Source organism: Toxotes jaculatrix, chromosome 14 (genome assembly GCF_017976425.1).
Source record: "Toxotes jaculatrix isolate fToxJac2 chromosome 14, fToxJac2.pri, whole genome shotgun sequence".
Classification (NCBI taxonomy): Eukaryota; Metazoa; Chordata; class Actinopteri; family Toxotidae; genus Toxotes; species Toxotes jaculatrix.
In genome coordinates, this window is record NC_054407.1 from 7,316,928 (window position 1) to 7,335,080 (window position 18,153).

Genomic DNA, 18,153 nt, shown 5'->3' on the forward strand with positions numbered 1-18,153 from the left:
GTTAGACCGTAGCTATAACAGATAAATCACCACAAACTGATCAACTGCTTTGTTAAAGTATTCAAGGCCATCTTTTCCCTTAAAATCGCATTTTACTCAAGAATCAGATCTCAGCTCGGTTATAAAACATCCTTACCCCAGGGTGCCCTTCTTTAAAGATAGTTTTTTCCATGATTGACAAGGCAACCTTGAACCCTGTTAGCCAAGTGTTTATATATATATATATATATATATATGGAATTAAAAAGCCCCCACTGCATCCAAAGTAAGGTGCAATTATAAAATACTTTCTCACTTTCAGTCAGTGGTCTGATGAAGGTGATCCATCAAACTGGGACAAGTTAAACGACTGTTTCATAGCCCTTTCATAGGCGCTGAGGAGAAACGAGGCTGGCCTTGGCACTGTTAAATTCCCTGCCTTTTGTGTGTGTGTGCACGCACGCACGTGTGTTTGTGTGTTGCCGGGAAAACCAGCAGGAATGATAGATGACATGGAGCAGTGCTTGCAAGGTAGTTCAGAGGTGCTGGGTGACATTAATCCAGTTTTGATGCCTCATGTCAGTCTCATGTGTGACATACATGGTTCCTGTGTTATACTCATGGGAACCGTACTTGAACTGGTTCAGAGAGATATATGAGCACAGGTGAGCACAGGTAGGTTAGTCTAAAAAAACAAAACACATGAACATAGCATGTGAACATAGTTAATGTGTGTTATATTCTACGTAGACTTGTCAAACATGTTAAATTTTGTTTCCCTTTCCTGGAAACCACAGTATTAGTACTCCTTTCATATAGAGCTGGAATCACTGAGCATGTTCAAACCAAACATGTTAAGGTGTTTTACACTGCTGTGCTCTGAAATGCACTTGGGAACCAGAAAGTGCTTGTGCCATTATAGCACAGGCAGGTTTAATATATGCAACAATTCTGATGCACAGGGCCCAATAAAGGCCTAAAATAAGCATCATGTTTCATCCTTGCCCACCTCAGTGTCCCTGGGTATGCCTTATCTTAATGAGTCTCCACTTCCTTTGGAGTAAGCAGAAAGTAAGTTCAAAACAAATGCTGGTGTATGTTTGTGGCTGAAATGGAGTGATTGCGAGCGATTGCTTAGTTATGGTCTGACAGTTCTTCAGTTAGCCGTATTTGTGTTATTCACAGTGTGCAGAATTTGTTTCTTACAAACAGACATACTGTACAGTACTCCACAGTGGCTTTATATGAATGCACAGCATTATCAGGGACTTTGAATCATTCTTACGAAGGTTGCTGATGACATTTGTTCAGGTGAAGGCCATTATCCTTGGATTTCCCTTATCACATAAAGAGGATGAAAAAAGAGGCAGAAACATTTGAGAAGGGTTTTAAAGTATTTATACAGAAAGGCTGAAGCACACAAAAATGTTACAGATATCTCGTACTTTCTGTTTATGCTCGTATTTTTTCTCCTGGTTTATGGTTGTTTAATTTTTTATAGGTAAACCCAAAATAGCTTTAGGGATCTCCGGCTGACACAGTTCACATTTCGGGGCAGTACCTGCAAACTTCAGTTAGTCAATACAAAAGAAAAAAAACAAAAAAAAAACGAAAAATGTGAACTGTGAAAGCTGTGACACTCACATTCTTTCTTCCCAAAAAGTGGAAACATGTTTCATAACTCCCAGGCCTGCCTGTCTTCACTGGTGCAACACTGAAGCAATGATTTACTGCATCTGTTTACTCTGTCAGCCATTTGCACTTAAGTTGAGACGTACAGCCCATCCCTCCTGCTGCTGCTTCCCAGTTTAGAGATTTGGGGCTGCTTGTCAGCTTTGAAAATCAACTATCTGTGCAGAAGTTCAGCCGGCAGCTTTAGCATGCTGAGCTCTTCCACTTAAAAAAAAAAAAAAAGAAAAGAAAAGATAAAGACACAAAAATATATATTAACCAAAATGACATGTTGTTGAAGGAAAGTACCAGTGAAATACCAAACTCAGAGAAGTTTTACTGTACACAGGATTTATATTCTTAATATTCACAGCCGTTATCTGCTCTAAGCTGAAATAAACTTTACTGCAAAGCCTGGCTCTGCAGGAAATGATTTGCAAAATATAACTTCTACATGGCAGAAGCAGAGATTTGACAGAATTGATGATGTGGGGACATTTTGTGAAGATCAGATCGCCAATATTTTCTCTGGTGCAGCAGAAAAAAATGTCTTTTTGCATAATTCCTAAAAACACAATCTTACTTACCTACTTTTAAATGAATATTTTGACGTTTGAGTGATGTACTCATTTGCTTTCTTGCTGAAAGTAAGATGAGAAGCTCAATTCCCTATATCCCTCTCCTGTGTGGTAAGAACACAGTCATGAGGTAATTAGCTTAGCATGAACAGTGGAAGCAAGGTTAGGGTCAGCACCTCTAAAGCTTGGTAATTAGAGATGCTGTTAAGTTTGCACTGTGGAGAGAACCACACTGCTTCCAGACGTTAAGCTGCCGCTACTCTTCCTCAGACCTGTCTGTGGGATGGTTGAATAGCTCCCCCTACACCTGTCTGATGTTGGGATATAAGGGACTTTCCAAAACCAACAACTCAATATTCATATCCACTTCATACTGTGTCTCCATTTGGAACAACTATAAAAAACATTGGATTTCTTGTACAATCTGGGGTTATGCTAAATTAAGATAATTGCCTACTTGCCTACAAACATGAGATTGGTAATTTAATGTAATGATTAAAACATTGAAACTCACTTTGTTGGTGCCTACACAAACAGAAATGTAGAAACGATTCGATGTGGTAACCAACTGAGATTCATTACTGAGCTTCAGAGGTGCAGCAGATAGGTGTATTTTGAACTGTTGATGAGAGCCAGCTGTTTCCCCCCTGCTTCTAATCTTTATGCTAAGCTAAGCTAATCGCCTCCTGGCTCTAGTTCCCTACACAGACGTGAGAGTCGTATCAGTTTTTCTCATCTAACTCTCAGCAGGAAGGCAAATAAGCATATTTCCCAGAATGTGGAATTATTCCCTAAACACGTGTTGTGCTTTGAATAATATCAGAAAAATAGAAAGACTTTATCAGTGACTGTCACTGATTCAGAAAGTATAAATATATCCCCGCTGTTCTCCACAGCAGCCGTCCCAGAGGATACTGTTTTTACTGTAAGCATGCAATGTGATGCACTATTTATGAACATTCATGTCAAATTTATTGCAGCTGTATTTTAATATGAGGATGAGTGTGTGGGTACTGGTGCCTGTGTGTGCGTGTCGATGGGTGTGTTTTCGCTCCAGATGGTCCGTAAGCCCGCGTAGCTCCCACAGTTATCAAGGCAAGCTGGAATTGTGCAGGCGCACTTAAATTCTGCAAACAACCTTTAATTCTTAATTTAGATATTAATTAGTTTCCCTGTTACTTGGCAAAGCCCTGTGATTTCCCCTGACACCAGGCATGTTTATAATTGGGGCATCTGCTGCTTCACGCTGCAGAGGACCATGTAGACGATGTAGGAGGCTCAATAACATGATTGAAACAAGTTCATTAACTGAGACCGAACTCTGCAGTGGGCCTGTGAAGGAGAGTAATCATCTGCCGGCAGTGAAAACACATAGGAACTGCATTTTATTAAGTAAGTGATATCTGTTTTAACTGCTGGGACCCTGGATAATATGCATATTCTTTGATTTCAGTAATAGATGAAGAGTCTGGGATACACTGCAGCCTGAGTGCAGTCCTTTGCATTATAAATGTTATAGCATTCTCTGATGGTTAGCTGTACTTATCCCACTGTTAAATGCCATGAATCATCCAGAGCTTGACAATAATTTCCTGCAAAATGCAAATATTTGGAAGCTCCAACACTTAATAGCACACATTTACTCAATATGCATGCTGAAGCATATTGTGGAGCCAGAAATGTTTAGTCGATGTTGATGTATTCTGGTTGTTTTTTGTTTGTTTGTGATTCAATTTGCTATGATAAACAACCAAATTATACAATTTTAAAAATGAGCACCAGTGAATTTGGCATTTTCACTTAAAGCTATACAATATTCAACTTCTGGAAACCACGAGACTCAAAAGTAAACCACTCAGCTCCTCTCTCTCCGCTGCTCCGTTACTCTCCGCTCAGCCCTTCACCTACATCCTCATCGTGTTTGCTGACCTGTGACTCAGCCATACTGTCATCTTCCAGCAGCAGCTTGAACCCTCTGTGTGAGAAGAGTAGTAGACCAGAAGTGTGTCCATGTACTGACTGACAGCTGTGAGCTCCCTCTCCTGACTTTGGCTCACATGTCTGTGATGCTATCTACTATAAACTTATTTGGTATCATAATGATGAATGTCTGCTCAGCTGAATTTGAGCAAATATGTGACTGTGTATGAAAGAAATTAATTATCTGATTATGTTTCTGTCAGATTCTGTTGTTGCTGTGTCCTGATATTTCATTCTGATATATTATCATTTTACTCCCACTTGCTTTTGGTTTCAAGAAGCACAGAGTTACACTGGCTGAGTCACCGTGTTGGCCGATCATCCTCCTCCATGCTGTTGTTTCACATTCACGTCATTTCCTCTACAGCTTCTCACTTTTGCCTCCATGCAGCTACCTCCTGTGATGTTCTTGTTGATTACAACCAGAATAGGTGAAGAGAGATTTTTATTTCATTATTAATCTCCACCTGTCTGTCTCTGCCCTTTTTGTCTCCCAGTGCACTCCCATCGTTGGCCATGGATTTGTGTTGGACAAGTACAAGTGCCAGTGCAGGAGAGGATTCTACCATCAGCGCCGAGTGGCGCTCAATGGCTTTAAAAGTAGGTTACAAATCCCTCTGTGATATAAAAATACATATTGCAGTGAGCTGTCAGATCAAAACTTTGAATCTTTCAAAAGCAAGCTTTGAGGTTTTATAAAAAAATAAAAATAAACAACCTCTTTTTTTTCCAGTCGACAGTCACATACTTTGTTTGAAATTCTTTTTATGTCTTTGAAGGGGTATCCTGGGGCTTCTGAGGTTACAAAACCTAATACTTTAGTCAAAGGGTTTTGACTGTTCTTAGTGTGGAACTGTCTACTATGTTTCTATTCTGAGCTCAGTGGGAGCCACAGGTGCCATCTGACTCACAGACCTGTTGGATTGTAATTTGGCTGTGTAGACGGAGAACATATACATGAGCAGAATAATCTTAAATAATGATGTAGTCACGCCCCTCTGAGGCGACCCATAGGAGCGTCTCATGAAATACAGCGGCAGGCGTACCTGACCTTTGTTGTCATGGTAACAATATAAGCACATGGTTAAGCTTATGGAAGAGTTTGGTTAGGTTTAGGCATAAAAATAACTTGGCTAGGTTCAGGGAAAGATCATGGTTTGGGTTTAAATAGGTACTTTGTTAAGGTGAAAGAACGTTCATCGTCATGGTTACAGTCAATTAATATTGTCTGTCCCACAGAACTCACTCATATACTTCCATTATTCCTTATTTTGTTAGTCAGGTGTGACTGTCTTAATGAATAACAATACCTTCAGCTAAAATCTAGACGTGCACACAACTTTGCTTTGGACCTTTCTCCCTTTCACCCTTGTGAATTTCAAGTATACCCATAACTTTACCTCCCTGCTCGTGCTCTGGATTTGAATGACTGTATTCTGACACCTTGACTCAAAGCGCTGCAGTGTCCTCGGGCAGAAAGCTTGGCCCTCATGAGCGAGATAATCAGGCAACTGCGGTGGTTTTCATCCCTGACTCCAACAATACAGGGCCCCAGGGGGGATGATATGCTAAGCTGGAGCTTTATTGTAATGCAGCGTGATGATGCCTGTAGTCAAACGGCTCAGTCTGTGAAGAGACTCATCTTCCAAACCCCATGCAGACCCCGTCATTAAAAATCACTGCAGCTCACATTGGGTCGCAGTAGCTGGCGACCCTCCTGGAACCTGTCTGTTATTCTTCATGCATTTCCTGAAAACAGACCAGACTGGAAACAGATTGTCTATTGTTCCCTAGCAACAGGCCAAAAGGACAGATATCAAAGGGCAGAAAAGATGGAGAGAAAGAAAGACAAAAAACAGCCTGCTATAACAAATGGATTAGTTGGAAATGTGCAGTCAAACCTCATGAAGCATGATTTTAATGACACAATGTACTGGTGATCTCAGACATTTTACCTGGGTAGGTGTGATTATCACTTAACTTGACAGACAGATCGACAGTTGTCAGTTGTGTGATGGGTGGGAGGAGGTGCCTTCATGTAAGAACTGACCCCAAACAGGGAAGTGTGGAATTACTGTGAGCGTGTGGCCTCACACTAGATGTGTGAAACTGAGTTGAGAAACTTCAGTTTGATTTTTTCTTTCTCTCTTTCTCCTCTTTCCTTCTATCCTCTCTTCAATCTTTGTGACGATGACCCTCAGAAGTCAAAAAAAAAATGACGCTGCATGAAATAGAGCAGTTCTGACACACAAATAATCACACAGATGGCTAACAACATCCTGGCACCACTTAAACTCACATTGTTAATGTGAGTGAATGTAATACCAGACAAGGCAAACAAACTAGATACACAATGAATGAGATCAATACAATGCCCCTCCTCTAAAGTCACAGGGATTTACAGAAAAAGACAAAAGACACTGAGAGGAGGGATCATGAGTCATTTTGTTGGAAAAATAATTTCACTTTGTGCCATTTCTTACATCACTGACTCCATAATTACTTGATAAATTCATCAATTTGTCTATAAAGTGATCAGTCAATTCAGATTTAGCTTATTTAACCATAACCTCTGCACTTCCCTCATTCTCTTGCAATAATGCTGTACTGTGCAACTTTAACACAGTGTTTACACACTGTATGAGGTCTGGGGCATACAGAGGATTTACATGTTTGCCAAGCGTCAGTTTCTAGAGGAGCTGCATAGTGTCTGTGTGGTGAAAATGGAGGATTTAGCCTGCAGATTGAGCCAAATCCTGCTGCTGCTGCAGCGGCCACGTCGCAGAATGAAGAAATTATATCTCTGGCATCGTCTTTTTCTTTATATGTGACATCTAGTGTGAGGCCACATGCTCACAGTTTAATTTTAGGTTTCGAAGGTGCTTCCTTAAAAAGAAACACATCCTGTCATGTTACATTCAAACACTCTCAAATGGAAAAAGTCATCTAGGGAGAGGTTTGACATCCATGTTTGCCACATGCTGGAATAACAACAGTTAAGCAGACTGGAAAGATAAAGAGAGCAGTGTCACAATATTTTATCCTCCTCTACTTCATTATTCCCTCATCTACTTAATTAAAGGCTGTTTTCTTGTAATTATCACCCCCAAGGCTTTGTGATTTATTGGATTGATGATTTCTACTCCTTCAAATTGATTAACTGAGCATTTAATGAGAAGTCAGTGTGTGACAGCTAAATGCAAATTAATTACAGTGATAATCTTTGAAAACACTACAGTCAATCAGATCTGTGTTCCAAGTTGTGAATATATACACATTTTTCAGATGGTTTTCTTTCCTTGTACCTCAAGTATCCAAAAATATGAGTGAATATACCCACACTTTCATACCTGATTATCATCTAAAGTGCTCTCATGTCCTCAGGTAAGGAGCAGGGCTCTCACAGAGACGAGTCCTCTGACGTGTCAAGCAAGTGCCTGCCGTGCCGCGAGGGTTGCCCCTACTGCCGGGACGACACGCCCTGTCTGGTGCAGGAGGACGGCGCTCTGCGGCTCGCTGTGGCCTCCTTCCAGGGTCTGTGTATGGTGCTGGACCTGGCCAGCATGGTGGTGGTCTACCACTTCAGGAGGAACAAGGTGAGGTGGGGGTCAGGGGTCACTGTGGAGGACTGTTGGATGCAGAATGCACAGATTTTACACAACCTAATGCTGAGGAGTATGACTGAGATTGTGAGAACAGTTACGTGATGTCTTACGTGGCTTTGGGCCATCAGAACTGAGCTTCGGGGCGTGGAGTTTGAAAGACTGAGCCTCTACCAGGTAAAGAGGGACAACGAGTATGATCATATTAGATTTAAGCATGTGTTTTCTGTTTCGCTGCATTCTCCTGACTGGCTCTGGTGGACTTCCAGTTCCCCTTTCTTCAGCTTTGACCTTGCATGCGTGTACAGTTGAAAGAAACACTAATGGGCTGTGTATGAAAACATAAAGGTTGTTATTCCCTCCTGTTTGGACTATATTTCACTGCCAGACTACCTGTGTTTGCTCTGCTAAGGATGTTTCTATCCCATGTCATAAAGAGGCAATGTTGCATTATGGGAATTGTAGGAGCTAGACCCATACCAAGAGGTAAAAGTCGTGAAATCTCAGTCTCTAAAGAGTCCCTGTACTGATGGAGGAAGCACAGTGTCAAATCCCCAGAGTGCTCTTTGAACTGCTTAACTAACAGTAGCTGGAAATGTCAGTGTCTCAAAAAATATGTAAAGCACTTTTGAATGGAAGCAGATGAAAGGTCAGGGGTCAAGGAATTTTCTAAAATCACATTGCCAAAAGTTCTTATAGACAAAGAATCAAAGATCCAACTTATTTAACCAAACGTTTTTAGAGGTGGAGGTAAACAATGCCCTTAGACACTTGCTGGGACAGTAAGTGGAAGTACATTTAGATAATTGCCCCAGATTAAGCAGGTCTGTTTCATACACTCCTATAAAAGGCCCTGAGTTTTACACTGCACTCAATTTCAGTATTTAATTCTGAGGAGTTATTCACTTTAAATTAACATTTATTAGCTTCATATCCTTGTATCAAAATTCAAGCCACTTCATAATACATTCATTTTACAAATGATACCTTCACTGATGAAAGCCAAGTTAAAAACTTTTCATTTCTTTAATGCATAGAGACTTAATTAAGATCTACCACACTTTTATCGCCGAATCCTCACACATTTAAGGCAAAGTTGTTGCATAATACACACTCTGCTAATAGAATAAAGTGAAATAAATATGAGATCCTTGCGGTGTATAATTACAACTGTTCCTGAGGCAAAGTAGAGTTGAATCTTTCCCTGTGTGCTATTTATAGACATTTATGTTGTTGCCTCAGAATCTCCCACATTTTCTCAGTTCACAAGAAATGTCCCTGGAGCCCTTTGAATTTACATAAAAGACATAAAAAAAAAAAATCTTCTAGGAGGTAATTTGGGTAATTAAATCAAACGCAGAAAAGTGCTGTCGTCACTCATATTTTTTGTTTTTGTGGTACAGCTAGGTATTAAAAAAATTGATATTCAGCTCCCATAGTTGGACTGGCCATCAGGGGGACAAACAGGGGAACATGGGGACAAATTCCTGTGGGCTGCTGCATCAGTTAGGCCAGTGGATTGTCTAAAAAAAAAAGAAAAAAATGTGTGCACTGTGTGTGTTTCATCCCTCACCAACCCAACTCAAAAACTCCAAACCCCCCTGTTACCCATGTAAACTCCTCTTTGTGGCCTTAAAAGACGCATTAATGTGTTATTTGCATTTGGCATAGCCCCGCTTTCTGTATAAGTTATGTGCTGCGTGACAACCCATAAATAAATCACCCTCCTCCTGTCACTGCGTGATTGATTGACTGATGGTTTGTTTGCTGTTTCTCTTTCCTCATTAACAGAGCATCCGCACATCTGGTCTCATTCTGCTGGAAGCCATCTTGTTTGGGGCTTTACTGCTCTACTTCCCAGTAAGTCTCTGTTCTGGTTTTACACATCGTAGCACCCACAGTTCACTCAGTCAGTTTGTTGCTCCTTCAGTTTTTGCTTTTTCAAATTAAAGGTATAATAATAGTATAAAAGTTATAATAATCCCTAAGGTTTCACTCCTGTTTCACACAAAGAAGGAAACAACACAAGAGCAGTGAACCTGAGGTTACAGAGAAAAAAAACCCAGATATATTTGCCTTAGAGATCATTGCATCACACACTATCCTTCTCGACATTACTTCTGCCTTCTACATACAAGCGCCAGGTTTCTAATCATTGTACCGACTTGCACCTCAGACAGCGCAAATCACCTCTTAAACTAAATGTGTCCATGGTCCATCTAAACTATTATCTCTGTAAACTCCTTGCAGGGCTGAGGCTGCCTGTTCCATCATTATCAGATCTATAAAGTTACTGCTGTTTTCATTCCATGAACTTTACCTCCCAGCAAACAAGTTTCGATGTATTCACAGCCACATTTAATACTGAGAACACAGTTTGGACTCGTCCCCAAAAGTTTCTGTCGTAACAGATGTCGGAGGGGGTCTCGCCCAGGGAGTAATTCAATGTAGAACCGCCACTGACTGTCTCAATGGATGATGCTGAATCCATATTTAAAGTGAAATGCCTCTTTATTTTGGCCCTTGTTGAGGAGATTAATTTTTTGTCTTCCAGGAGTGAATTATTTAATCTCCATTGTCTCATTCATCTGCGCCTACAAAGGCATGGATGAATGAGACAATGCTTCCTCTCAGATGTGCATTATGTCATAAAATTACAGAGTAATTTACAGGGGCAAATCTTCAGGAATTGTGAACGCTACGAGCTTCAGCACGCCATCACGTCATCTCAGTTCAATGCTTTAAAATGAAGCAGTAGCTGTGAGAAATGTCAGGTTTGCATTTGAGATAAAAATTACAATAAAAATAATTAAATTAACCTGAAGTGCAATGTTCAGTGACACAGAAGCCTTGTTTTCCTCTTGTCTTTGCGCCACATTTTGTGCTTGTTTAAATGTTAAATATTTAATCCCTACTGCTCACTTGTACATGGATGTGTTGACAGTGAAGTTGTCTTGAATATAGTATATGGAGTTTCTGGTGAATCCCTTGTTCATTTGAAGGTAATTTGAAAGTCAGAACTACTACATAGTGAGGAAATTACTGAATGTAAACTCATTAAATAGTTATTGCAGAAAAATGTCGGCCATAGATAAAAAGGTATAATAAAAAAAGTCAGAAATGTCTTAAGGATAATAACTTTCAAAGGTGAGAGGTCACTTTAACATCTGTTCTGGAGAAAACCTAAACTTTAACAGGAAAATGAAGCCAGTATGTTAAACGTTAACAAAAGGATTGCTGTTGTCTGTGTTCATAAAAGAAGACTTTACTATGTAAATAAGGGAATAAGCCCGATGTTGTTGTTGTACTGTACTTCTGATCATTGTCTGGACAATAAGAGAGAGTTGGACATCACAGTTTGTGTGCATGTACAGTAGGCCTACGACTTTGTCTTATTATGTGTGTGTGTGTGTGCCTTTGCCAGCCTTTGTGTTGTCTCAATGTGTGAGCGGGATCATGTGGGTGGATGCCAGTGTGCATTGTGTATGTGTGTATCTTCACTTGTGCACACAGCCCACAGTGCACCTGGAGTGCCGCGTCAGAAGCCCATCTTTAGCAGGGAAACAGATGGAAGAAACCTGAGCGCTATGAAACAGGGAGATCTGATGTAACCGGGGAATTCGTTCATTTCAAATACTTGCACAGACTGCCAACAGTGAGACACTGCTCTCCTCAAACTCAAAGTCTGATGGCTGGACACTAGCCATTTTGAAACAGGAAAACAAAAAAACAAAAAAAAACCAATCTGTTGAGAAGAAAGAGCTTCAGAGCGCTCGACTGACTCTTGGGATAAAGGTTTTTGTTCTTATTCTTAAGTTACTGGAGTGTTACCATAAGAAAGACATTTGCATTAGAATGGAAAGCCTGGTAGTTTTGTTGCAGCAGATAAAGGGCTGCAGGTATTGTGGGCTTATCCTTCTATGACTACACCTTGTGTATAATTCTTCTGTGATGCTCAAAACGGCTTTGATTTTGTGTTTGTCCATCCACCTTCTTCCCCCATTCACCCAAAGGAGAACTCAGATACCAAAAATAGCTCCAGAAAAATATCCTTCTACTCTCTTATGCTCACACACACTTGAATACACTCTTGGGTCTCCTTTTCCCTTCGCTCTGCTGTTACTCAGTGTTTTTTTTCTATGTTTCTTAGCACCATTCCTGCCTGTCTCTACCTTTCCTCTGCCCCCCTCCCCGCCCATGTTTTTCTTTCATTACTTCCTCTGCACATTCTCTCTCTATCTCACCTTTGTGTCTGTCTCCTCTCCTGCAGTCTTAACGTTTGTTGCTGCTGCCGTTTCTTTCTTTCTTTCTTTTTTTTTTTTTTTTTGCTGCCACCACAAGCCTCCTCAGCTACTGTAAGCTCGGTGCAGCTGCTCCTCTCTGGTGCTCAATGCATTTTTAAACAGTCCATCAAGTTCTAGCACAACTTGCTTTAAAAATACATCTGCTGATTAATTGATGGAGGAGGCATGGGAGGTTGGATGCAAACCAGGAGGGCTACCTTCTCTTCTTCTGGAGGCATGTGGCTTTTTATCGCGTAGTCCCCTGTGACTTTGTAGTCCACATGTGTAGCACTGCAGAAAGGGTGCGACACTGTTTGCGTCGGCCCATCTCAGTATATGGAGTGTGTTTAAGTGGATTTATAGCTTCACATTTTCCTGTGATCGCGTGCATGTGCATTTGTGCATGGATGCGCATTTCTGCGTTTGTTTATGTGAGTTTAAGAACCAGCGTGGCCTATTTATACCTCTTGTTTGCAGGGGTGATTTATGATTTTGGACTGTTGTGTAGACCAGAGAGGCTGGAAGGCTGGATGTCTGCTCAGCAGGCAGAGAGATGAAGGTGTCAGGCAGGAAGCTAATCTTGACCAGGGTTAGCATGAGAGTGAGACATGTGAGGCAGAGGACAAAAGGAGGACAGACACTGAAACAGAGAGAGTTTGCAGGAAAAAAACAGCGTCTGGTGAAATGCGGCATTTGACTTGTTCTTTCTCTATATCTCTGATCTACAGTATCATTTGATTCAGCACCATGATTTACAATCACCTGATCCAAGTTGTTTCACAGGAGCACAGAGGATGATAATTACATAAATTAAACTATTGTGATAAATAGAACTGTGAGGTCTCTTTATTAATGTAAGTAAATTAGGATCAAACCAGTTCTTTTACATTTCTAAATGCAACAGCAACAACAAAAACGTAATACTTAAAGCTGCTCTAATCAGTATTTTTATATGATCGACTCAGACAACTATGTATAATAAATCATTTGTAGTAGCAAAAGCACAGAGACACACAAAGGCATATAAAGGTAAAGACTAAAAGGTAAAGGTGATATGTCATTGTTGTTTATAGCTTGTTTTGCAAAAATCAATTCATGCAGATAAAAAAACAAAACAAAAAACTTTCAACATTTTAGGAAATACTCTTGTTCACTTTCTTTACCAAGATTCTGTGCATGGCCTCCAGTTACAGTGCAGGTTTGTCAAGTACAATCTGTGGACACAGGTGTTTACAGAGGTCTCCACGGGCTCTAAGCGTGGTAACCTCACCGGATGGCTCCGGATCCAAGAACTAGTTTCACCAGGTAGCCTAACAACCCCCAAAAAACCATATAGCATAACATATGTATAGGATATGTTAACTACTAGGCTTTAGAGCCTTCAAGTTTAACATCTGTGTTAAACTTTAAGCTTAATGCACATGAAACTGATATCAATCTTCTCATCAGACTCCTTGAAAGGACAGGGAAAAATATTTCTATTCCTTTAAAAAAAACTGTAATTTTTCAGTTATTGTAATATAATATATAATACAATATGAGTCATGTCAGGGCTGTCTTTCACAAAATCACTGCACTGTTGAAAATGTGTCTTTGTTTGAAAAATGGAGAGAATAACTTTTGGTAGCAATTACTTTTCAGAATGGATTCATAAAATTAAACTTTTTTTTTTTTTTTTTTTTTTAAATACATACCTGTCTGTCTTTCACATACCAACTAATTTATCAGATCCTGAGCTGCGATAATGTCTCAAAGCCAGTAATGAAGCATTAAAAAGTAACAGCTATAATTCCTGTTCTTGGGTTTAAAATGGACTTGGCTCCCCGCTCTCTCATGACCGGCATACCAATGACCGACTTTAGCACTGCAAGGTTTTGATGAGGATTGTGGACGGAAAGAAAGTGTTGCTGCGGCTGCTCTCCGTGCTTTGACTCTGTGTGTCACATCCTTAATCAGGAGGTGAGAAAAATGTCTGCACACCAGAGCTGAACAGAGAGTGGACAGACTGAACACGGAGATATTATGACAGTTTAATTGTGCACTGAGACACTTTTTGACAGAATGGCTGAAACACATCTTGCCAGTTTTGGGACTTTGTTAGAACAAACATGGCAGAACTGTGCTGATTAAAAGCAAAGTAACAAACTTTTTGTTCACAGCTCGTGTTCCTGTGATATTTGTTCACCATGTGTCATCTTGAGACATTATTTTAATTGTAACCTCCTGAATAGCTCTTTGAGAAGTTGTCAGATTTAATATTTTTTGTAATTTCATCATTCGGTCTTTGTGCCATACTCTTAACTCAAAGTGATCACTTTCATTCCCACATTAGTTTTGCTTTTCTTTTAACACATCTCACAGCCAGACTCTCACAGCCTCAGGGTTTGCTGGTTGTTTAGTTGAGTTTGCCACAGATGTTCTGCTTCGTTTCTGAGGAAAATAGGTTACAGGTGCTGTTGTTTCTTAAGCTTAATTACGCTGAACAGTGCCTCTTGAATGCCAAGGCAGCGTAAGAGGTGGGATAAATCACTGGCTGTACTCCTCAGGGATGCGTTTACACTGCATCTGTAGCTAACTGTAACAGCCTCCCACAGCTGGACACTACTTACTGTGATATACGGTATATTATGGATTAGAGTCAAGAAGCCCCTTCATAGATCCAAGCATCCATCTATTCAATAATGAAACTCTTATCCTGTGCAGGTCATGGAGAGGTTGATCCTTTCCCAGCACACATTAAGTAAGAAGAACACATTCAGAGAAAGTATGCAAGAAATGGATGGGAAAAAAAAAACCCATAATGCAGGTGAAGCCATCCCACAGACACACTGGTACACTGTGTATTCAGGCAGCTGCTCACAGGTCCAGAGCACAGGTGCTGGTTACTGATGAGTCTATGTGCATCTGTAGTTATCTAATCATGTATGTATATGATACATTCATCCATATGTGTCTGCTAATTCCTAAACTTTATAAAGGTGTGGACAGAGTGAGTGCTTGCCCTCTTAATTGTAATTTTAATATAATACAGGTCCAAATGTGTATTGAAAGAGTTATTGGTCATTGTAATTGTCCCTCCTGTCGGCACTGGCTGCAAAGAGATTCAAGTTTTGAAGCAATTTCAATGAACATCTACAGTCCACAGCCATCATTCTGTGTAAAAATGACTTCTAAAGTTCATCTGAAGTTATTAGGAGATTTCAGCAGTCTGAGTTAGTCAAATCAAGATTCCAAACTTACAGTCTTTTGATGCCAGTTTCTTCACCGAGGCTCAGCAAGGAAACACTGTCCATGGAAGCAGAAAGAGGAAATTTCATACTAAAAAGACTTTAATTTTGGAATAGAGCTATTTGACTGGTCTAATTCAGGCTGAAGAATTACCATGTTAACTTCAGATAAACTTTGTAATGTATTTTTGCGCAAAACTGGGGCTTAGGATTTAATCACCATCTCTGAAATTGACTTGGCATGGGGTGTAGATCTTTTCTGTCCGGTATTGACAGCAGTGAGCAATAATCCTTTTAATGTATATCCAGGCATGTCAGTGACATGAACCTATCCTTTGAAGCAGCTCTAATTAGCATTTGTATATCAATGATAGATCCAATGATTGTAATGTGAAAGGAGTCACTGCAGCTCACCATCTCTGCAACTCTATGGGGCGTTTTTGTGCCTATTAGCTCATTGTTTTGGTTTTGCAGCCCACAACTTTACAGTTTTGGTTTCAGTTTCACCACTCTTATTATATCGCTCTAAAAGCCCACTGCATGCCACATGCTCCGTGTGAAATGACATTGGCAACTATGGTATTTTAACCATGGCAACGAAGGTCCTTTAACCTGCACAAAGTACTTATTTCTTTCAGTGCGTCTGCCCTGGTATGCTCCTCATCTGGTTTATATTCAAGTGCACGAGTGAAAGACTAAAATGGCTCCATAGGTGGCAGAGCTTGTTGACCTGAAACACAACTCTAAATGAATGCTGATTTTTCTCTGTGTGCTTCATTGTGTAAACAAGCTGAATGAACTTCATGTGGTGATGATATATGTCAAGTTGTGTTTGCAGCCTGATGTGTTGCCCCCAAGTGGCCAAAAGAATCAAATAGTGCAATGACAATGACATGGTAACAACGACGACAGTTAGATGATATGCTTGTACCCATCACCACTTCTTTTGAAAGCCTTAACCTTTGTGTTTTTTGTTTTTTTTATCTGAATTTAAAAAAAAAGTCAGAGTTAAAACTTGAGTATCTATGTATACTCTGATACTCAGGAAGGAGTCATGCTTTGTATCCGCTAGGTGAGTGAGGTAGCAGGTATTATTTGCTTCAGTGGAAATGAGCTCAGAGTCAGTGCACTGTATCTTCAGCTTCACTCAGGTCACTGGAGGTTTGACATGTGGCGTCTCGCTCAGATACACGCTGATGAAACGAGACACAGCTGCAGGAGACATGCAAATGGAAGCTCTGATCTTAACTTGAGACCCGTCTCCTCCTCAGTCTCTGTCGCAGCCTCATCTTTAGCAGTAATACGTGCAAATAAACCTCACACCAAGCAGAAACTGATGTGCTGACAGTTTAACAGCCACTTGCACATATATAGAGTCAGGAGCGAAAACCTCATCAGCACATGTGCACAAAAACACATGTTCATGCTCATACATGTGAAATAAAAATCAACATGCAAACAAACTCAGATTTAGTCACACATTCGCACATATGGAAAACGAGATTGTTAAATATCACCACCGAGATATGGAAACTAACCCTTCAAACTCTCATTTCTAATGTGTTCTGGCAGCTGACATATGAACAACATACAGCTAAGAGATGTCAGCGGGAGCTGTGGAGGCGTGAGATATCTGCATGGCCAAGTCTGCCTCCAGCTCTGGTTCTCACGTGCCGCAGACTCACCTCATTTTCATTTCTGGTTCCTTCTGTGTGAATATGAGAGGAGTGTGACAGGAGAGGACGCGTGTGATTCACCGCTTACAGAAGTATAACATAATCAATATGTCCCAGAATGTGTGTGTGTGTGTGTGAACACTGACACACTGCTGTGCCACTCTGCAGGTGATGATCCTGTACTTCCACCCCAGTGTGTTTCGATGTATCCTCCTGAGGTGGGTTCGCCTCCTGGGTTTCGGCATCATGTACGGCACCATCGTCCTCAAACTGTACAGGTACCAGAAACTGAAACGCCTAAAAGTATTGGAAGCTTTTAGATTGGTAACAATCTCATGAGAGAAACTGACATTTTCTTCATGTATCCTCTTCCTATGAATTATTCCTCTCTCTAATATAGAAAACTAAGGTGAAAGCAACAAACTTAAAATCAAAACTAGGCCAGCTCTCCTCTCCCTTTCTCCTCACCTCACTTCATCTCATTTAGTTTCCTCTCCTCTTCTCTCTTCCAATCTCCTTTCCTCTCCTCTCCTTGTCTCCTTTCCCTTTCTCCTTCTGCTCTCCTCCTTCTCCTGTACTCTTTCCTGTGTCCTCTCTCCTTTCCTATCTCCTCTGTCCTCTTTCCTGTTTCCTCTCCTCATATTAACTTGCCCTATGAATTAGCCTTTCTCAGTCTCAATAATTCAGCTTCCTCTCAGACGACACACTTGTGAGCACACACACACACACACACACACACACACACACACACACACACACACACACACACACACACACACACACACACACACACACACACACACGTGCATGCAGTCTTGCCAATAAGCAAATTTAAATTTCACATCAGGTCCGGTATGTCAGCGTCTGCTGGCTGAAGTATCTATTCAGACACACACACACACTCACTTCCTGCTCTTCAGCTCTGAGCGAAGTGTTGCTGAGATGGGAGAAGGGGGTCAAAGGCCGGCCAAAGTGTTCCCTTGGCAAAATTAGCAATTTGATTTTTTCCCGAGCTCGCTCGGTGTGAAGTGTGCCCCGGGGGCAAGCTCTTACAGCCTGGTCCCACTGAATATATCAGATATGAGATAGATTTGTCACAGTGTAGTCTAGAGAAGGCAGATGAGCACGGTAAACAGAGAACAGACTACTTCTCTGTC

The 18,153-nt window shown here is 40.8% G+C and overlaps 1 protein-coding gene across 1 annotated transcript in view; it reads left to right on the plus strand.

Annotated features, from left to right (window-relative positions):
• The window catches only part of LOC121193623 (probable G-protein coupled receptor 158), a 50,783-nt gene that overhangs the window by 18,351 nt on the left and 14,279 nt on the right, over positions 1–18,153 (plus strand). Inside the window, exons 3-6 of the mRNA XM_041056020.1 lie at positions 4,706–4,808; positions 7,593–7,804; positions 9,602–9,670; positions 17,165–17,274. Of these exons, the coding sequence (XP_040911954.1) occupies positions 4,706–4,808; positions 7,593–7,804; positions 9,602–9,670; positions 17,165–17,274 (494 nt within the window). The remainder of the gene's footprint in view (positions 1–4,705; positions 4,809–7,592; positions 7,805–9,601; positions 9,671–17,164; positions 17,275–18,153) is intronic.